Below are 21,810 nucleotides of genomic sequence, written 5' to 3'. Positions count from 1 at the left end.
GCAGAGGTTCTGTCAGTTCACCTCTTGGGCTTTTTCTGTTTTCAGGCTATCACCACGTTTGTCTCCGCAGCGAAAGCAACATGCCGCTCACCATGCCTTCTCTCTTCGTGTACCTGGAAATAAAGGACTACGTTCCCGACGCTTGGGCAGGTAGTACATGTCAGCCTGCACGTGCTGGGGGGCTCTGGCTTTGTCCAAACTGTGATCCAAAGTGTTTTTCCAGCCTGGGGTGGGGGGGAGTGCTTTCCTGCTGCATCCTTAATTCCTTGTCAGGTGGGACTTGAGCGGATGCCAGCATTCCCTTCCTTTATCGGGAGGGAGCGGATGCTTCCGCTGTGACTGCAATGGGTGCCCCTGATGTGCAGTGCAGATGTAACTCCGTCTCTCTGGTTTGGAATGAGCTGCTCTGTTCCCTGCTTTCATGAAGCGGCAGGGAGAGGTTTCCTAGAGGGCAGAGGTGATAGCTGTCAGGGAGTGACAGCAATAATCGGGTTTTAGGGAGCGCAGGAGCGTTCTCCTTCCCTGTTTGAAGAGAGGGAGGTTCCTGCTGGTTCTGAGATAAAGGAAGATCACTGTAAAAAAGGGGATGGTCAAACAGGGAGAGGTGAATCAGGAAAGAAGCCGCACTGGAGGTATTAACAGCAAAACTTTTTAACAAGCACGAACAAAGCCACGTGGAATGGAATGGCATCAGCCACAGGAGATCTTGTGACTCCTTCTCATGTTTACTCTCTCTTCCCCTGTGTTCATACAAGTGAACCTTGTTCACGGGGGAAATCCTGTGAAATTGATGGTTTTAACACATATTTGTAAAAAAGACCAGGTTTATGCAGCGTTGGATGAGAATTGGAGCAGGGAGCCATGCAGGTTAGGGAAGTCTTAACCCAGCTTTGGATTTGGGGAGCAGTGTGCTCTTTCCAGCTTCAGAGAGCTGCCCTGAACATCAGTTATGAGCCATCACCTCAGAACAGGACTGAGGTGGGGACCGTCCCCTCCCCTCATGCTGTCAGGGAGAAGCTTGTTAGGAGTAGAGAATAATACAAAATCTCTCTTCTCCCCAGTTTCCTGTCCAAGGCCAGAAAGGAAACCAGAAGGCCAGGAAAATCAGAGTACAATAAGTTATTTGATAATCCAAGCAAAGACTTTCTCTTTCTTTCTAGATCTGACTATTGCTCTCTCCAACCCCATTAAGTTCTTCAGTCTGCAAGACAAGAGGTCAGTTAAGCTAAAAGATGGCTCGGTGGAGGTAAGTTTTTCTAAGCTCTGGCATTGTCTCTAAAACATGTTGCATGGATTCAGCCTGAAATAAAAGAGCTTTGCTTTACTTCTGATCTTTGTTTTAGAGGTTTGGCACACAGAGGAACTTCCCATCTGCTGAAACTAACGGGATACCAGACTCCACTGGGAAGTTCAGCACTCCTCTTTCAAACGGGCCAGCAGGTAAAGCTGAGGGTGTGGGGTGAGCTAAAAGTAGAAGGGAAAGCCTCTACTCTCACGAGGCTGGAAAGAGGCAGTGAAGGTCCTTGGTAATGGGGTCAGAACCTCTCAGGCCAAGCCACCACCTTGAATTCTGGTGCTTGTCATTAATGGCAAAAGTTGTAGTTATCCCCTGACTCCTGTGGCTGGAGCAAGTGTGATGTGTGTAGTGTGGCAGGTGTGGCATCTTACCTTAGTTGTGAAATTGGAGATTGGATGTTGACTTTCAGCAAAGAAATGGTAATTCCTGGTATTTGTGAGACAGAGGTTTTAAGGTCTGGCTTGGTTTTACCCCATAATACCTCACTGCTTTTCATCTCTTTGTTGGTCTTTTCAAGGGTCTCTTTCTGTAGATTACTGTTGATTTCTGACGTGTCGAGTATGTTTAGGTCCCCCTGAAAACTGTATCTTGTGAAACTGCACTGGCAGCAGTGTCCAGGTGTCATACTTGGAGCTTTAAAGACTAGCAATTTTGCTCATCAGCTCAGATGAACACCACACTCTTTATAAGATCCGTGGCAAGTTCAGGGTGAACAGATGCCATATCTGGCATTCTGCAAGAGTGAGAAGGAGCACAGTCCTGTGTTTTGACCACTAGATTAAATGGGGACCCCTTAATGTAACAAGGGCAAAAATCTATTTAACTCTTGAGTCAGGTGAGTTGGAAAAAAGTTACGGATTTGCTTTAACAAGAATCAAAAGGCAAAGTCAGCATTTATTACTAGGTTTAAAGAAGCTTTAGCAGAGAAACATCTTCCTGACAGTATGTCTGTTCCTTGCATACTGGCACCTTTTTGGCCTTAGAAAACAAGATAGCCAGCAAGCGTTAAAGGTGTAGTATTGGTGCAGTTGCCAGAAGGGAACGTTCCTCAAACGTGCTTCTAATCCAAATTAATTGATAAAGTAATTTCAGGTTAGGTACGAACTGCCCCATCCCTGGAAGTGTTGAAGGCCAGGTTGGATGAGGCTTTGGGCAACCTGGTGTAGTGGAAGCTGTCCCTGCCCATGGCAGGGAGGTTGAAACTGGATGATCTTTGAGGTCCCTTCCAACCCAAACCATTCTGTGATTCTATGAACATGTCCCCTGCCGTACACTTAGATTACTCATTCTCTTCTATTGTGTTTTACAGTAATTGGCAGCTAATCAGTACTTCTTCCATATTAGCTGTCTGAACGTGACTAGTGTCCTTTCAAATATGCTGGTACCAAAACAATCACATTTCTCAAATTTCAGGCCAGAATATCCTTCTTACCTAATCAAACAAGTTAACATGTGCCAAATCATCACAAATATTCAGCAAATACAAACTTAATGCCCTTTTTTCTCTGGCAAGACAGACAATCCTGTTCCCTTTCTGTTGTGCCTGTTAACGAAGTTCCCAAGCACTTAAGCCTTATCTCAGCAGCTTAATTAATTCCTTTGTATTCACACCAACATCCTTTATGTGACCCATGTTCTTGAGTTCGCCACTGTCTGTCCGTTTTCAATCCCAAGATCCAAGATGGAATGTAAACAGGAACCTCTTTTGTGATTTCAGGAGCAGCGGCTTTCACCAAGGACGAGAATGTGATAGAAGTGGCACAGATGGCAGGTAACTCCTCTCGTGCTGTTCACGTGAGCTGAGGCCCTGCCAGTCATCTTACCTTCCTTCTCTGCCCAATTTCTGGCTGGGATGGAGATGGAGCCTGTTTTGCAAATTAAAACAGACCTGACCCAACCCTGCCTGTTGTATCCAGCACTAAAGACAAACCATGTGAATTTCTGGGCTCAGGGACCCGTTTCCCTGCCTGTGGCACCCCTTGCCCGTTTTGCCAACTGCCCCAGTGTGTGGCAAGCTCTCGGGCTGGGACTGAACTCCCAGCAGGTCTCAAGGAGAAAAGCAGCTTGGAGTTGCCGTGGTCCATGCCTTATGCAAGCTGGCCCACTGTCACCTGCACAGGTAGGTCAGAAGAGCTTTGGGCTGCTCCAGCTTTAGCCCTCTGAGGCCACTGGCTACCATTACCTGAATTATGCCCCAGTCTGAGCCTTTTAGAAGGAGCTGACCCTCCACAGCACACCCACAAGTTCTGTTAATTTTCACACGTTTCAGGCCAAAAAAAGACAGTTACTTCCCCTGCGGAGATAACTCCCTGTGGCCTTTCTGCCACAGATAACCACGTCTGACCGACTGGCTACTGCCAGATAACAAGTTCTCCAGCAGTTCACAGGCATCCTTCCCCTCTCCTTTTCATATGCCTCACCTCAAAAGCCCTTTCATTTATTTCTCACAACCGAAGAAATGCCAGGCATTAAAACTGGAAGGGATGAAAGCACGATTTTAACTCAGTTTTGCAAAAAAATCAGTAATGGAATAACAAAGTTTTTCTCTTACAATTAGAGCTGCCAAGTAGCTTACTGATTGTGCTGTCTTTTGGGTACTTAGAATTGAGGGAAAGGGTGTGAGTCACGAGACAGACTGACACATCACCACCAGTGTGTTCCTCTGGCCAAACCAGCAAAAGGCAGCGTTTCTTCTGGCCATCCCCATGCCAGGCACCCACCAGATGGTGAGCTGAGCTCCCTGCAACGCTGAAAAGAGGGAGGAAAAGTTGAATGAAGGCAGTGCTGAAAAAAAAAACCCTGTCTGACCCCAAAAGGCATCACAGCAGGTTGAGAAATGCTGGGTGAGAGAAAACATTATTCTGTTTATTTTGTCTTTTAGAGCCTCAGACAGCCAGCCTCGCAGAACTGCAGCAGATGAAGCTCTTTCTGAAGCTGCTGAAGAAGCAGGAGAAGGAACTGAGGGACCTGGAGCGGAAAGGGAGTAAACGGAGGGAGGAGCTGCTGCAGAAATATTCTGTACTCTTTTTGGAGCCTGTCTGCTATGGAGGCAAGAAAAGGATGATCCACACTAGGAAAACCCAGAAGAAGAGGTAAATACAGCACAGGGCCTCCAGCAGGGCCTGGCCTGAGAGTCACCTCCCCAGACCAAAGCAGAGGTTTGAGAGAAACGTGGGCTCCCCTTCTCTGAAGGAAGCACGGAGCGGTGCGGGCATCCGCATCTCCCTGGGTTTATAGAGCGTCGGATGTTCCCACTGAGGGGTGGGTGGGAAGGTGGGGATTGTATCGGCATCTCTAGAAGCAGCTGCTGTGTCTGTTCTGCAGGAGTTTGACAACAGGTGACGTTGGTACATGTGCAAATCCTGTCGAAATGGCAGAAAGCATTGATAGCCGAGTTTTGGAACTGAGGGAGAGGCTGGAGATGGACCTCATCCACCTGGGGCAGGAACACCATGACGGGATTCGAAGAAAGAAAGAGCAGCACGCCACAGAGGTAAGGACTGCGAGCGTCAACAGACAATGTAGCCTAGGAGAGCCCTGCAAGGACGGCCTGAAAAACCAAGTTCTTCACTAAACTGTGAGCTCAGAAATGCGGCTGCAGGGCAGAAAACACCCCTCAGAGCAATTGTCAGGTCCGTGCAAGATAAGCGATAACGTAGACAGTGATGCTTATTTGTCAGAAGCTACAAAAATCCAGCAGAAACCCTTTTACAGGCCTACAATTTGGAAAAAAATGAGAAGCACTGCCCTGGAGCACATCAGGCTCCATCTGCTTAAACTCTTCCGATAGCTCAGCTTGGGGGTCACCTGGCATTTACTGCCTTCGAGCTCTGCCAGGTGCCAGCTCTCCAGGAGCGTGGGTACCCAGCGCTGTACCGCGCTTCTCACGGCTCCCTGATGCCGTCCCGCCAGAGCCAGGTGACACGCAGGTATGTTGAAGCCCTGCAGGTATGTTGAAGCCCTGCAGGTTCCCCAGGGGCAACCATCAGAGCATTACAGACATGCCGTGGGGGCAGCCATGCCCAACCAGGACAGATGATGTGTGGGAACAGAACAGCCCCACCAGTGCGTTTGGTGCAAGTGCCTCAGTGCTCCACACACCCAGCAGGAGTAATGCCTGGAGACATCGTGCCCTTCACAAGCTGGTGATGATAAATACAGCATCCACCACCTGTTCCAGTGAAAGGGGGATGATTCCAGGATTTGGAGGCCTTTTCCTATAGTTATTTTCCAAAGGAGTTTGCCTCTTATGTCTTAAATCTTAGGTTCCCTGGTGTGCTTTGGCTTGCCAAGTACCTTGTAAGCTGTCTACAACGCTGGCTGGTCTAGCCTGTCCCAACCCTGAGGGAGAAAAACCTGCCTCTTGAGAACTAGCTAATCTGGAAATTGTGCTTAACAGCAGACAGAGAAGACAAAGGAATAAAACATCCTTGTCTCACAACTGTGTCAGAGACTGTGAGATTTAGTGGGCAAGGCTACAGAAAGGAAATAAACCCCTGGAGTTTTCACTGCACAGCACACAGCCCTGCAGCCAGGGTTCTTCCTCCCAGGCTGTCCCTCAGCAGGCAGCAGTGCGGGCAGGTCTGACTGCACCAAGGCTTGTCTGCCAGGAGTTTCCACTGAACTGTGTTTCCACAAGACAGAAGGCCCATCCTCTTGCTGCCTCTGTTGCTCAGAAGCTAAGCTTTACTGCTGTGTGCCACCCACCACAAGCACAGCTTCTGTAAGGATAACCTGGAGGTGGGTGACATGGCTCATGGAGCAGCCTTTGGAGCTGTGGTGGAGTCAGTCATAGAATCATGGAATGGTTTGGGTTGGAAGGGACCTCAAAGATCATCTAGTTCCGACCCCCCTGCCATGGGCAGGGAAATCTCCACTACACCAGGTTGCTCAAAGCCTCATCCAACCTGGCCTTGAACACTTCCAGGGATGAGGCATCCACACCTTCTCTGAGCAACCTGTTCCAGTGCCTCACCACCCTCAATGGAAAGAATTTCTTTCTTTATCAATTTCCACCAGTGCGGTGCAATCTGGGTGCAAGTGTGAACTCACTGTTGTGGTGCACGGGTCTGCACAGAGCCCCATGGGTTAGCTGGCCCCCGGAATTCACTGCAGGGAGGGATAAAGCTGAATCCTCTGGAATTCACTGCAGGGAGGGATAAAGCTGAATCTAGTGGTAGTTTGCTGCGTGTCACCTTGGTTTGCTTGGTTTTGATCTCGTTTTCACCCCTTGAACAGCAAGTTACCAAGATAATAGAGCTCGCCAGAGAGAAGCAGACGGCGGAGCTGAAGGCACTGAAGGACTCATCAGAAAGGTAAACTCAGCCTTGGAATAACAAAGTCATGACTCGTAGCTCTTATCCAGGATGGCACTTTCTGCCGGATCTCAAAGCGCTGCACTACAGCCAGCGAGTGAATACGGGGGGGGAGAAGCACTTCTTGTGCTTTGGTGAGACACAAGGGCACAGTGGTGTGGCACAAGGGCCCGCAGGTACGTGGGGGCCGTGGTGGGAAGACAGCTCTACTCTTGTGATCTGCAGGACAGCGTTCCTGCCACGAGGCACCAAACAGGGCACGAGCGTTCCAGCTGCTGTAAGTAGCCTTGACTGGCTGACTCGGAAAGATAGGAAATAAGATTGCTGGTCACTGGCTGTCACCTCTATCTGCTGTAGTCACTGTATCACATACAATCCTTTCCAGGGATTCCAGCTCAGCCTTCTAAGTGGATTGAGCCTCTTGGCTCCAGTACTTAAATAAACTGGTGGAATCAGTTCTCCAGTTTCTAGCTAGGCGTTTAACCATTTGTTCTTGCAATAACTTTGTCCTGAAGCCAAAAATCTTCACGCAGTCCTTCCCATTAAATCCCCTCTCAGCCTTTAGTAGCTAACTCAGGCCAAACTTCCTCTTTTCGTGTCCTCCATCAAGACAGACTCTGTTTCAGCTCTTCAGCACTTCCAGACAAGACTCAGCAAAACGGGTCGAGTAGCCAGGGCTGGGTTTGCTAACAACATGATGTCAGTACAGCTGGCTGCGAGGAGCTCCAGAAAGATTTTTAGGATTGAGAGCAACAGGCAATAAAATGGCAGGTCAATTCAGTACGAATAAATAGAAAATAAGGTGAATGGAAACTAACCACAGCTCAGCTGTACACAGGGGTGAACTGTTGTCACTCAGGAGAGATCTTCAACGGCTGTGGGTACGTCTCTCAAACAGCTCCTCATCCACAGTGGCCAAAGTGGCAAATGGAATTTTGGAATTGTATGGGGAAAAAAAAAAAAAAGATTCAAGGTTAGCATTATGCCACTGGCTCTGTCTCCACAGTGCAGTCACTTTTTCAGTACGCTGTCTTGAACAAAAAGCTTTGAAAGGGCAAGAAGGGGGTGGCAAGGACAGTCAGCAGCGAGGAGTAATTTTCGCACAAAAAGAAATTAAATAGGACTCAGCTTGGAGAACAGATGACTGAGGGGGATGTGACAGAAGCGTGCAAAATCATGAATGGTGTGGAGAAGAAGAACAGGGAAGTGATTACTCACTGTTTCTCATAAAAGAAGAGATGTGGGGCGCCCAGTGAAGTCCTCACACAGCATATAATAAATTAACTTATTTTCCTCTCAGGACAAGGAGCTTGAAGTCCAAAAGTAGAGCTAAACTCCAAGGAATGGGAGACTTTCATGGGAGATAAATGCATAGAGGATGGACTGGAAACTGGGAAGGTGGAGGAGGGAAAAATCACCTTACTTAAGCATGTGCTGCTCCCGCTGTCGGAGGGGGGACGCTAGCCAAGGGGCCACGATCGACGGCCGCTCTGTGGCCCCGCAGCAGCTGCCCTGGTGTGGTCACTTGTACACGGAGGGCAGAGACGAGCACTGGTGGGGGGCAGCAGCCTCTGGGCCCCGACACTAACGCCTTCCGTCTGGCTCGTCGCGGTCTCTGCTGGAGTTGGCATTTTTGATGGACACACGTACCTCAGTTGGAGCACAGATCTTATGTTTTCTGGGGTTTTTTTCTTTTCATCTTTCCTATTTGTTGATCAAATGCCTTTTAAGTGTTTATGGATACTGCTTTGCAAGCCACAGACCATAGTTTCTGTGTCATAGAATCATAGAATGGTTAGGGCTGGAAGGGACCTTCAAAGGTCATCTAGTCCAACCCCCCTGCAAGGAACAGGGATATCTCCAACTAGATCAGGTTGCTCAGGGCCTCGTCCAACCTGGCCTTGAACGTCTCCAGGGATGAAGTGTCTTTCTGCTTGCTTCAGGTCTTCTTTTTAGCTCTGCTATATGGATGTGTAGCTCCTTTTCTCTTTTTTTTTTTTAATTCATCAGTGTAAGTACTTTCAGCAAGTCTCCTACTGCTCAAAAGGAATCCAATGTAGGTATACAATACAACCTAATTATATAATGTCCCTTTGTTAGGATTCCCTTTTTTTTTTTTAAAAAAAAAGAAGTTGCAGACCTTAAAATATTCTTAAGACTTAGGGCTTTCTGCTGCACAATCACTCAAACTTTGGTTTTCTGGACAGTAGAGCACTCCAGAGAGCAAATGCGGAGCGCTGCTTCCGTCTCTGGGGTTTGTAATCAGTCCTGTCTCTCACAACACTCTTTTCTCTCCGCAGCAACATTAAAGACATTAGGAAGAAGCTGGAGGCAAGGAGGGTGGACCGAATCCAAGCCATGATGAGGAATACCAGTGACAAGGCTGCCCAGGAGAGGTACTGGGGTAGACGTTACTGGGCTTTGTCTTTGCAGAGCGTTAGCTGTCCTGCTGCAGGCAGGGAACAGCGCTACACCACAGTCTCTGTCACCGTCAGGGAAATTTTTTAAAGCAGCCAACAGGCAGTGGCAGAGCTGTGGGGTCAGGGAAGGCGTGCTGGCCTGCCCACGCTCCTGCCTTAGGAGTTTTCCCCCACTGCGTTCCAGTATACAAGCACATACGCAGTGAAGCCGAACGTCTCTGCTCCCTGGCTGCAGCACTAACGTCATTCCTGCAGCCACAGCTGCCACTGGCTTCTGGAGCTTCCTCCATAGCCCTCATTTGTTTGTGTAAGGCATTCAGGAAGATGGGTTTCACTTACTGGACTGCTGAATAGCCTGAGAGGAGCAGTGCCTTAGCAATGCCCCCTGCCCTGCCGCAGGGTGTAAGAGCTCACGTGGAAAGGCAGGGGAGGTCATGACAGGTGGAGGTGGTATTTATCTCCCCCTCGAATCAAAGGCAGGTCTTCCCAGCCCCTCTGGGATCCATTGGTAATCAGTTCCAGCAACCGTGGCAGTAAGAGGCTGTGTTTAGGCCTGTGATGGCTGCAGCCATCCTTCCTGTTTGTTGTTACAAACCTCACGCTCTGGTACTGAGCCCACATGTCCAAGTACTGCGTGATGTGAATCAGTGGTAACAGCTTCACGTGCTCAAGGGTGCAGAAGAGGGTACGCCACCTGCTTTGCTTCCAGTTCATAGCAAGGGCCTTCTGCTGGCTGTTAAGTTGATAAAATAGAATTTTGCATCCAATTATTTGGCTTTTGTCTCAGATTTGTATGGTGTTTTATTTGCCTTTCCTAAAATTACAGCAGCCTCTCACTGTGGGAGGATACTGTGAGGATGTAACACACACCTGTCTCTCTGTGTGGGCACTAATGGTCCTGTCTTACTGTAGGGCACTTTATACAAAACCTGGTTATCAATACTGATAAAGATAACAGATGGATTATAGGTTTTTATACATTTCCTTTCTTTGCAGGTTGAAGAAAGAAATTAATAACTCTCACATTCAGGAAGTGGTGCAAACAATCAAACTGGTAAGTTCTCCTGTGACAGTCTGCCACAGCAGCTCTGTTTTCGACGAGGTGGGGGTGTCTCATGGACATCAGCAGCGTGTCTCAGGAAGAGTGCGAGTTCTCTGAGGCACTTAAATCCCATTAAATTGCTGCTGCATCGAGGGCTCTGAGTGTGCAGTTCAGCTGATGGGCAGCTGAAGACAGCTACTGCCCTCACTGAAACGTGGCAGGTCCGTAGGGGTCTGGTGAGCCCTCCCACCCGGTCAGAGATGCAGTGCAAACAGAGCTATCCAGGATATCCTGCATTCCTAATTCAGGGATATTTTTTTTTTGAAGCACAACTAATTAGCAGTGTAACCCCACATCTATGAAATAATGGGCAAAATTTTGCAGAAGGGGAGGAGACCCAAAGGATCTCATCTCTTTGCCCGTCCCCTTAAAGAGCAGACCCTGTGTGTGTGTGTGTACACACTCACACACGTGCACATCCTTGCAACACTTCCCAGCACTGGAGTGTGGAGTCTCCAGAACTACACAAATAACTCGGAGCCAGCAGAAATGGTTCAGAATTGGGAATGAGGGGGATACTGGAGCCATGTGCTCTATAACCCTGTGTCTTGCTGTTACAAGCTTGGTATGGCTAAAGCATTTGTTTATAAAAACTAAAATTTGAGTGGTTTCTAATTTGTTCTTTTTAAAGGTGACAGAAAAGACAGCCAGGTATCAGCAGAAACTGGAAGAGAAGCAGGCAGAGAATCTGAGAACAATCAAGGAAAAAGAAAGCCAGGTACAGGCAAAGATGGAGCTCGGGGTCAATGCCGTTAGAACAGTCAATCCAAAATACTAGAGGGGGTCGTTCTTCCTCTTCTATTCTTTAATTAATGCTACACTCATCCTCCACACACATACTTCAGACACCCACTCCTCAGTTATGCTGAGGAAATGAATGACTTAGAAGGTGGATCTCCAGGAGCCTACACACATCTAAGTCAGAGGTGCTGCACTCCTACACTCCCTGTGCCAGCACCAGCATTCATCTAACCTTACAAAACCCTCCTAAATTTACAGCTTGATGGAAGTTTCTCTTTAGAAGAGATGAGTCTCATCCCTGAGCTCCTCAAACTCTCAAAACGCACTCATGCCCTTTCAGGCTTGATGTGCAGAGGACATGCTGTCTCAGTTCAGCAAACTGTGATGTAAATCACCAATCCTCCTGCTCTCATCCTCAGGGAAGCCAGAGACTGCCTGGGGGATGGACATAAGTCATTCAATATAGGGTGAGACCAAAACTGTGAGGTGCCAACATCTCATATTGGTGTCCATCAGAGCAGGTTTTGTACTGTTCTCAGCCTGATGTCTGCTTAGCTTCAGGGTTTGGAGAATGATCTGAGCTCTCTGTTTGCAGCTCCAGCAGGAGGCCCTGGCGGAGTACGAGGAGAAACTGAAAAGCCTGAATACGGAGGTGCAGGAGATGGTGAAGAACTACGCAAAAGCAGGATTTCCTGGAGAGCCAGGGACTCAGAAGGAAGCAGTTCAGAGCATTGCTGAAGGAGAACAAGGCCCTACAGACCAACTAGAAGAAAAGATCCCAGTGGCAGAGGTGTCACAGCTCACGATCACCATGCCTGAGCCCCCCGGAGCTGAAACAGGTGTCGAGATTGAAGAAAGTAGATTTTGAAAGATGCTTCCCTTACTTACTGTTCCACTTCAGGAAGGTTTATGGAGGTATATAGCAAAGTTGAAGACCAGCTTGTCCAACTACTGTCCCTCTCCACTCCGAGGAACTCCCGAAATCCTTCAGGAATTTACTACTTTATTATCCTAGATAGTGGAAGTAGTCTGAGAGGCTCACCCTTCAAACGGTGCTTCGCTCTCTTTGTCCTCTGCAGCCTTAGCACTACGGTATTTAAGCGGCGTGGAGGGACCTGTGGCTGATGCCACGACACGCTGCTGCGTTGGCGTTCGCAGCAGCATCCACGTTCATGTTTTAGTCTGGACTCAGACTTCAGTTTTTAGAGCAAATTCCCTCATCATTCACCATATGCATCTCTCCACAGCAGAGTGGTCTCAGACCTAAATCCCTCTGAAGGAAATTTAACTGGGAGACCACTCCCCAGTAGCCCACCTGATGTGCTGCCACCAGCTGAGTGCCAGTCCAAAATAAAGCCACCTGAAACACACGTCAGGGTGGGTGACAGGTGCTCTGCAAAACTGGTGTCTTCTAAAGTGCCGTTCCTTCTGGCAGCACTTCCTGCTGATGTAGCCCCTGGTCACAGGAGGAGAGGTCAGCTGGATAAAACCTCATACCATTTCCTGTCCTTGCACAACCGCTTCTGGCTTTTTAATTGCCCCCACCCACCCCATCAGCTGAGGAGAGTTTTCAATATTTGGTATCCACACAGCATAAACCAGCACTTCCTTCTGTGGAAATGTGCGTTACCAGCACTGTAGCTTTTCCTCTTTCTTTCTTTCTCACCCTTCCTTATTCCCAGGGGCTGATTCTCACTCCTAATTATTACTTTGACCCGCACGGGCCTTCAGGCAAGTTCTCAGGTCTGGATCCGTATCTCCTGAAGACCCTGCCAGGCTTGAGCAGGCTCCATGGGCATACATAAGGCATACTGTGAGGAATCAAAGAGCCTCACCAGTTGTTCCAGCTACCACAGAAACACTTGCAGAGTTCTCATCTACGGCAATTTGACACTTTTAGAGCTTCACTGAAACTTCTTCTCAGAAAGGTGAATCAGTTATCCTAAGCCTGTAACAGGGAACAACAGTTAACCAAATTTCTAAACTATTTAACAACAAAATTACTTTCAAACAAAGAGCCAGCCAGTTACATCACCCGTAAGATTCCCTTACGTGGAAAGCTGAGTAGGGCTCATAAGAAAACACATGGAATTATCCATTCAAGTAGCAGAAAACCGTTCTCTGGAGCTTCTTTTCTGTGCTGCCATCCCAGTTAATGACAACAGGGGGCTCAGCAGAGATCTGTAGAATCTGTTCGTTGCTGCTGAGAAAACCACAGTCCTCAAAAAATCCATGTTCTTTGGGACCTTGCAGGGGGATAGACTACACGCTGCTCCTGCTATTTGCTCTCCCTTTGCACACACCTTCCCTCAAAGCTTCGGTCACTTCCCATTTCTCCATCAAGTATGTGCACCCGTAGCTAACAGCAGTTCCCCCCCTTTGGTGACACACCAGGTAAGTCTCATTCCACAGCCTAACTCAGAATCAAAATTCCCCAGCCGTGTGACTTCGAAGGGCAAATGGTCCTCAGCCTCTTGTAGCCCTTACCACATGCCTGCTGCTGTCTGTCTGCACCAGCACCAGACCTTCCAGCAGAGCACGTGGAGCAGCAGGTTCCAAGTAGCTTGGTCTTGTCTTGCTGCAGAAGAAGGGTAGGTTCCTCTTGGTCCTGTTTACGCTTCCACTTCCTAGAGCACCAAAGCCTTTGTGAAAGCAGAACTTGCACCGCTGCCCCGACCTCCTCTCACCTGTTTTATGACCTCGTGCACTGAACAGCTTTGACACAGCAAGCTCACACTCATCCAGCAGGAAGGAACTAGAAACATACGGTCCAACTCTTTCCCTAACACCATTTGAGACAGACTTTGCTCAGGGATCCTAAAAAAGCAGAAAATAGCAATAATTCAGTACAGGTCAGCCACATCCTGGCTTTCCTCACACCACGTCCAGAAATAACGTCAGTGCAAGAATGGGAGTGTGCCCTGCCAGAGCATGCTTGCACCAGGTCACGGGCACCCTGCAAAATTAGGCAGTTGTGGGCATCAGATCTCACAAGTCGGGGGTGGGGGGGAGAGGGAACTGACCTGCCACCCCACCACTGCGCCCAAAAAAGAGTCAGCCCTCTCCAGGCAGACATCTGTAATTAGTAAGACTTAATTAAAAGAGGTAAAAGACACTTGGGGATACAAAAGGAAATGGGAACTGCTACTATTTTAGTACAAATGCTTATCCTAGAGGTAAGATACTGTAGGTCAAGTCTTCCAAATTGTTCAAAGAAACAGCAAAAAAAAACCCTCTACACTGCTGAAGAGAAATGGGGGGATGAGACCCCCAAACCTCAGCCTGCAGTTGAGCAGATCTGTGAGTCTCAGCACCTGCAGCCTGGAGAACCCTGCGCTGATGTGCCTCGGAGCAGGTGGAGTGTCTGCAAACCCAGCCCCAGAAATTATTTTGTAGCCCATGGTCTCACCTAATAAATAAAGAGGAGCTTCTTCCATCCTCTTGTTACTGGAATCCTTGCCCTTAATTTGAGACAACACTAGAAGAGATGTGCTCCTGCCTGGAGCAACAGTCTCTCTCTTCTCCCCAAATTCTAAGTGCGTGCCAGGCTGATAAAGTCCCCACTCACCCCTCAACTTGTCCTTCAGGTTTCTGTCTTTGCTGGAAAAGTGAGCTCAGTCAGGGCAAACCTGCGGTAACATGAGGACAGTTACACCCAGAAACAGCATCAATAAAGGCATCATGAAGTGCTGCTATTTCAAACCAACCCAACCCAACCCAACCAACAACAAACAGCTCCAGTAGGTTTGTGAGACAAGATGACATCCAACGAGAGTCCACACCTCCCCTGCGGTGTTAACGTAATACTGGAATTACTTAATACTTACAATACTTAATTGTAAATTTCTGACTTATTTATTTTCTAAAAAAAAAAATAAAAATAAAACATTACATTTCTTAAAAAAATGGATCACCTTTTTCTTTTTTTTAATTGCGGTTAGCGGATATGAGAGCAAGTCCCAAGCGTTGCCCAGGGTACGCACACGTGGGTGGAGACACCAGGTGCCCAGTTTTCTGCCATCGGTGCTCACGGTTCTCAAACTCAACTTCTTCAGTTACTAAACATGCAGAGAGGTTATTTTTTTTTTTTAAACATAACATTCCTCTCACGCACATTCTCCTCTGCACAAGTTCATTCAGAGGCTGTTCAGGAGGGCCAGTTGTGATAGGACAAGGGGTAATGGTTTTAAAATAGAGGGAGGTAGATTCAGGTTGGATATTAGGAAAAAAATGTTTACCATGAGAGTTGTAGAACACTGGAACAGGTTGCCCAGAGAGGTGGTGGATGCTCCATCCCTGGAGACGTTCAAGGCCAGGTTGGACGAGGCCCTGAGCAACCTGATCTAGTTGGAGATATCCCTGTTCCTTGCAGGGGGTTGGACTAGATGGCCTTTGAAGGTCCCTTCCAGCCCTAACCATTCTATGATTCTATGATTCCATTCCCTGTACTTAACCAAATGCAGGAAAGCAAATTACTCCCAGTCCAAATACTGCTCCTTCTCCTACCATTACAGGCGACCTTCCTCACGCTGACACAGTGGCCGCCTCCTCCTCCTCCTCACAAGCACAGATCAGCAGAGCACTTCAACAGGAGTCAAAACCATTCCGGCGAGTTCGCACTCCTCGTGTCCAGTCCTAGTGCAGCCCAGCAAAGGGACAGCCCCGAGACAGACCGGTCCTTCCCAGACACACCAGTACAGCAACACCAAGTCCCACACTTGGAGCTGGTTCTGCCCACCCGCAGCTCTGCTCGCCCCTCGCCGTGCCATCCCGCAGCCGCGGCACCCAGGCCAGGTAATGCCAACGTACCACAACGTGGGCTCAGTGTCCTGACGGCTGGCAGGGCTCCTTCCTTGGCACAGCGGAGCTCTGGCATGGATGTGTGTTACTAATGGCCATTTCTTTCTGCTGAGAACAGTGCCTTCGCTGGGCCAGGACTGACCAGTAAAACATTACTTCAAAAAAAAAAAAAAAAAAAAAAAAATTACTTCAGGAAGCAGTAAAATATTACTCCAGTTAGATCAATTTTGTTGGTTTACAGAACAGCCCCACTCGCACTGTGATGTTTGAGGGCCTTCAAAAAAGTGGACAAACATCCCAGCGAGGTAGAAGAGCAGCCAGGGAGCGGTTCAATATTTTGACTTAAACCAGCTCGCAGCGTTGGTGGTTCCAAACTGGAGCCCCTGTTCATTAGCCCCCTAAGGTGGGGGGCAGTGGGGATCAAGGATGGTGTCAGCAATGGGATTGGCACAAGGGGAGGGGCTGCTTTCCCAGGAAGGGCACAGGGCAGAGCCACAGCCATGGGAACAGTGAGGGAAGACTACAAACACCCAAAACCCACGCAGAAAAACCGGCGCTGGTGGGGCTCCCCAGTCCCTGCTGTTAGCACCAGGTCTCTCCCGCCACCAGGAACAGTCACTGTGCCTTTCTCAGCCACGCCACGGTGCCCGCAGCCACTGCCCGAGATCCAGCCGCGCACGGATCCAACTGGGAAAACACGGACCTGTGACTAAGCACCCGCAAACTTCCCGTCAGCGTAACCACAAACCTACAGCGCTTGCTGTGCCACGGCCTGAGACTGCTGCTCCAGAAGCTGTCCAGAGCTGCTTCTAACCGTGTTTCCAGGGGTACAACAGCCACCACCTGCTCCGTGTGCCGTTACGTGACCTGCACTGGTGTTTATCCCACCCTTCTGCTGCTCGCACAACACCCAGCACAGCAGGAACACGGCACGCAGTCCCTCTTCTGGCTAAAACAGGGGTCTGTCCCCCCCCTTCAGCCCCCGGCCATCCAAAACCCCTCCAGAGAGGTTTGTCAGGTTACTCTGAAGGATGGTTTATCCCATCTCTCTGGAGGGAACCCAAGACATGTAGCTCAGACTGAGGGTGGGCATGGGGTGCCCCCGCGCCACACACCCTGCCAGAGCGCAGGGGGTCACCTCCTTCCTTCAAACCTTTCCAGTGAACGAACCTGACGGAACAAACCCGCGTTACTGAGCCACGTGGGTGCCCCAGGGCAGAACAGCACTGAGTCAGTGAAGTTTTCACTCCTCTCTCCCGGCACCACCACCTCAAGAACGTGTTTCATGGGGCATGGACAGCCCTAACAGCAGCTGCAGCAACAGGCGTGGACCCGCTCTCTTCCTCCGTACAGCAGGACAAACACCCAAATCACAGACCACTCCCCAGCACGAGCTGCAGCCCTCATAACGAGGGTACCACCACTACAGCCTCCTTCCCTCCAGCCTGTGCCAACTTACCTGGTGCTGCCTGTCACAACTCCCCAACTTCTCCAGCCTAGAGACCTCTCACCGCTGCATCGTGCCAACTTTCAGCAACGCCCTGCAGTGAGAGCTCTCGTGCTGCCCGTGAGCGTTTCAAAGTCAACGCAGCAGGGTGAACCCAGCAGCCTCCTCGTCTAACCTTCTCAGCTCTTCCTGCCACCACCTCCAAGCAGAGCATCAGTCCTCTGACAGCCTTTGACCACCACAAACGGGTTGGCCAAAGCGAGGGCTGAAACAACGCCACTGTCAAATGCTCTTCGTGAGGCTTTTTTCAAGGTGTGGACATTTCAAAAACCATCATAGCTCAGCTGTAGGATGACACAGACGTAAGAAATCTTAACTTCAGCAGTTTGGATTCACGTCATTAATATCCTCTGCCGTTTGAAGCCTGAGGAAGAAAACACACCATGATGACTTGTACCCTCCCGCCAGATCGGAGTTTCTGTTGTGTAACCCTTCTGTTACCAAACGAAGCACTGGCACGGCTTTATCAGGTGATTTAGGCACAAATTCATGAAAAACAGGTGGAATGTTTTACGTGGCTTACATCTTAGTGCTAAAAAATATCTTCTAAATGTACTTTTCGGAGTGCATACAGAAGAAGCACCAACTGCAAGCAAAGCCACATCTCGGATGAAGAACAGACCATGCTCTGCACCAACGCCTTTCCCCACGGAAGGGCAGCAGGCGTCGTGCCTCAGAGGCCAGGCGTGCCAGTGCTCCGCTGCACAGAAGCTGTCAGAACATAAAGTGTGAGGAAATTTCTGGAAGACGAGAAACGGACAAGAGTAAGATAAAGGCACTAAAGCAAATGTTACGGCGGAGGTTTCACACAGTGCATGATGAAGAAGTATCTGGACTGATAAAAAAATTTTTCACTGTGAGGGTGGTGAGGCACTGGCACAGGTTGCCCAGAGAAGCTGTGGCTGCCCCATCCCTGGAAGTGTTCAAGGCCGGGTTGGATGAGGCTTTGGGCAACCTGGTGTGGTGGAGGGTGTCCCTGCCTGTGGCAGGAGGGTTGGAACTAGATGATCTTTGATGTCCCTTCCAACCCAAACCATTCTATGATTCTATGAATTCCAACGGCTCAGAGCCACACCGGCATTCCGTTACTTACGTACCCCAGAGGAGAAATGCCACCTTCGGATTTTCCAGCGCTATTTCTTCCCGCAGAATTCAGACATCCTTGAAGATTTCTTCGTGCAGCTGCGGAGCCCTGCCTGTGTTTTTGCTTACCGTAGGACACTTGGTGGCCACAGGGCTGTCAGATAGGTCTCTAATGAGGCTGTGACATACAGAAACCAAATTCAACGGTAATTAAGGCAACGATAGCGCCTGGTCAGGCACTGAACAGCAGCAGATTGAGGCACAATCTTAGTTTGCACATTTTCATCTTTTATGTGGCATATTCGAAACCTCATTCTCTGCCACCGAATTCTCTTGCCCAAAATACTTCTTTTTCAGGAGCCCACGGTTTGTACGCCGTGGTAGTGGGGAGGTCAGGGCGAGCTCCTCGGCACGCCGCCGTGCTGTTACACCCTGGTCATCATCATGCCCTTCACGTTTTCAGAGCACTTTACAAACTCGAGTGAGAGCCTGAAGGTCATTGCTAAAGCAAATGAGTTTGCTGTGGTGAACAGATGCAGATGCCTCTGAACTTGATGCTGTCAACCAAACGCTGGGAAGCAAATAGCCAGAAAACACACGTAGCTGGTTGCTTTAGCTTTATTCCTGGCATCATTGCCTAGGCAGTCTGGGAGCCTTTGATATCCCTTCACAGCTCTGAGCAAATGTCTGGCCATCCTCTCCTCCTTCGTAAGCAACAGTAACTAATTTCCTTCCAGTTTGCACAACTGGATGCCTTGCACTGATGGCTCAATTTTTAATTGGGGAATGGACAGCGTGCACAGTTCTCTGCTCCCTTTCCTACAACCACAGGGAACTTTGCCTTCAAATACTCAGTAGCCATTCCTACAGACTGTACCCAGTTGAGAGCCATGGTTCAGGCTCAGTTTGTACTGAATGATCCAAAATCATCTTCTACCTCCGTAATAAAGACCTGGTGCTGACATGACCATTGCTACTACAGAAGGAATTGCTGCACAGTAGCTACCGTGTTTTAGAGACGCTCTCCCTGCCCCACACGCATCCCCACATGGTCAAGATTCACAGTTTATTATAATCCTCGTTTATAGAGTAGGACCCAGGACACAGCAAAATGCTTTGTCCAGGCTACAGGGGATTCTTCTCACCAGGCTGAACAATCTTAAAAGTCGGGAGTCTCATTTGATCCAGGGTCCTTCTGTAATCACTGGTTAAAAGATAGGGGCCTCTAGAGAAAGATTTGTCCTGTTCCAAAATAAACGGGATAATAAGCGCTGCACTCAACAGCACAGAGCCCTGTTTGAGGAGGACAGGCACCACTACGTATAAACAAGTGCCACTGGGAGATGACAGCAGTCACAGACTCCCCGTTTGATTCAGCAAATTGTTCCTATAAATCCAACCTGCCATCTTCAAAGGCCGCCTATACGCCGGTTGCCAGGGCTGTGGCAGCACGGAAAACACTCGACACACCAGCAAGGCTGACAAGAAGGGAAAATAAAAGGGAACAAATCAGGTGAAACATGACACAGAACAACAGAAGAGCTGAGATGCAAGTGTAACCTTGTTGAAAGCATATATGGAAAGATATTTGGAGGAAAACAACATCTCGAAGCATAATTACCCGCTGAGTAAGCTGTGAGCTCCTCGGAGTTGTTGGAGACTTGGGTACCACTCAGCATACAAGGAATCTCGCTCCTGAACACCACTGCGATGCAAATGCCAAACCTGCTCTGCTCATCCTAATTCCCGACTGGCTGCCTGGCTCCTGGGGAAGGAGCTGTTGGCCCTGGAGACAGAGCTTCGAGCTTTTAACCAATCTAGGTTTATCTCAGGATTTATATTTGATTCCACACTCATCTAAGTAATACAGCAATTAATTGGTGATATGCCATGCACGAACACAGGAATCAGATATTTCATTCTGTATTGGACAGGAAGATGGATACTTTCTGCATTCTTCACAAATATGGTAATGAGTTTTTAAAATTTTATAAGATACTTTAATGCAATCTTTCAAGGGCCTTCCCTCACCGTGTTCAGTCGGACTTGGGCCAAAGCACAAAATGGCGTTAAACCTGTCACCCCTGCCCCCAAGAAATCTTTGTTGCAGGACCCAGGCTTCTGCTATAGCCTCTCCTTGTTTTTAAAAGCCACAGAGTCACAGAATAGGTGAGTCAGACCAGACTTCAAGGTCCACGCTTCCCTTCCATCTCTGAACCAGAGAGACATTGAAAGCATCTCAGCACCGCAACAGGCTTATGAATAAATCAAGATCTACTTTAATTTAAACACAAGTGCAAAGGATTCACAACTACAGACGAGCAGGATCGTTTGTTTCAAATTATAAATCTTTTCAAAGCCCTGCTCTTTTGCATAAAAAAAAAGCAGTATATCTGGAATACAGAAACATTATACATCAAAAATTTTCCAGTGCAGCTAAGGAGGAGCTAAACGAATTCATTTCAGCCAACTTCATCAGCCCCAAACTTGGACATCCAGCCTAGGCAAACCACCTGCGATCGCTCTACTGGCCCCAGGCAGAGTGGTATCGAGAGACAGCAATCTCGTCCTTCAGCAGGTAGCTAATGGAGATGAATCACCCTCTGGAGGTGTTCCTCTCACCTTGGTCTACAGAGCCAACCTATATGCTTCGCAGACTGGGTGCCTGCCATTTAGATGGCTGGCATCAGTGCAGATGAATTCCATCCCAAATTACTTCAAGTAATCAACTGTGGCTTCAATTTTGAAGCAGGATCTGTAACTGGAGTAAATAGCAGAGGATAGAGATCATTAACATCTTCTGAAGAAAATGCAATTATGAGGTTAGTTTCTGAGGCAGTAGGACTGTCCCAAGAATAACTTAAATTCCAATAAATTTTTATCTGGAGTTTCAAAATAGGATCCCAGGTCCACATGTAAGATTATATTCTTGAGACCTCACAACAAGACACACCATTACTGTACAATGTTACATCCTGACCTAGAGTCCAACCACCTTGACTATCTCACTGATCAGAAAGCATATCATACAAAATATCTAAATCTATTTTAAAATAACCGAAAGAGCTGTTTAGACAACCGGTAACCTTCCGAATGCATCAGCAAAGGGATGGTGGGGAAGGGCATACCAGTAACCAAACACACAAGAGATTCTCTTCTCCCCGTGTTCTGCAGTAGCACACCGGGGAGACAGAGGCTCAACAAACTGCCCCACACGAACACAAAATTCTCTCCTGGGAGATGCAGGACAGCTCAAAACTTCAGTCTCCTAGAGCATCTCCAAAGTGCTACCCAACAAGTGTCTCAGGGCATGTCTCAGCCTCTCTTGGGAGCAAGGACTTGGAAAGAAAGGCTCCTGGAAACCAAAGAGAGGAACAAGCTTTCCCAGACTCTCCATTCCAACCAGCAATGGAGGTGTTGCATATTGTGAATTTTCAACCTCAGCACCCTGGTGGCAAGAACACCTGTCTTCACAGAGTCCGTTTCGAGGCCTGCATCCAAGGGTTTCCCCCTCCAAAAGTTTAAGATCATGAAATGGATTCGAG

The 21,810-nt window shown here is 48.6% G+C and overlaps 1 protein-coding gene across 4 annotated transcripts in view; it reads left to right on the top strand.

The window, feature by feature from the left end:
- PLCB2 (phospholipase C beta 2) overlaps nucleotides 1–14,689 on the top strand; it is a 46,812-nt gene extending 32,123 nt beyond the window's left edge. Inside the window, exons 22-32 of one of the 4 annotated variants that reach the window (XM_086614027.1) lie at nucleotides 46–150; nucleotides 1,161–1,246; nucleotides 1,344–1,440; nucleotides 3,015–3,068; nucleotides 4,179–4,389; nucleotides 4,622–4,790; nucleotides 6,536–6,612; nucleotides 8,913–9,008; nucleotides 10,029–10,086; nucleotides 10,766–10,852; nucleotides 11,471–14,689. In XM_086614027.1, coding sequence (XP_086470153.1) covers nucleotides 46–150; nucleotides 1,161–1,246; nucleotides 1,344–1,440; nucleotides 3,015–3,068; nucleotides 4,179–4,389; nucleotides 4,622–4,790; nucleotides 6,536–6,612; nucleotides 8,913–9,008; nucleotides 10,029–10,086; nucleotides 10,766–10,852; nucleotides 11,471–11,743 — 1,313 coding nt within the window. In that variant the 3' untranslated portion in view covers nucleotides 11,744–14,689. Of the gene's footprint in view, nucleotides 1–45; nucleotides 151–1,160; nucleotides 1,247–1,343; nucleotides 1,441–2,993; nucleotides 3,069–4,178; nucleotides 4,390–4,621; nucleotides 4,791–6,535; nucleotides 6,613–8,912; nucleotides 9,009–10,028; nucleotides 10,087–10,765; nucleotides 10,877–11,470 lie in introns of all 4 variants that reach the window. The other 3 variants (XM_086614025.1, XM_086614026.1, XM_086614024.1) reach the window with 3 other exon arrangements.
- Nucleotides 14,690–21,810: the final 7,121 nt, after the last annotated feature.

This window comes from Tauraco erythrolophus, chromosome 6 (assembly GCF_009769465.1).
Source record: "Tauraco erythrolophus isolate bTauEry1 chromosome 6, bTauEry1.pri, whole genome shotgun sequence".
Classification (NCBI taxonomy): Eukaryota; Metazoa; Chordata; class Aves; order Musophagiformes; family Musophagidae; genus Tauraco; species Tauraco erythrolophus.
The sequence above is the reverse complement of the archived record's forward strand: the minus strand, read 5'-3'. Positions and strand labels throughout refer to the sequence as shown.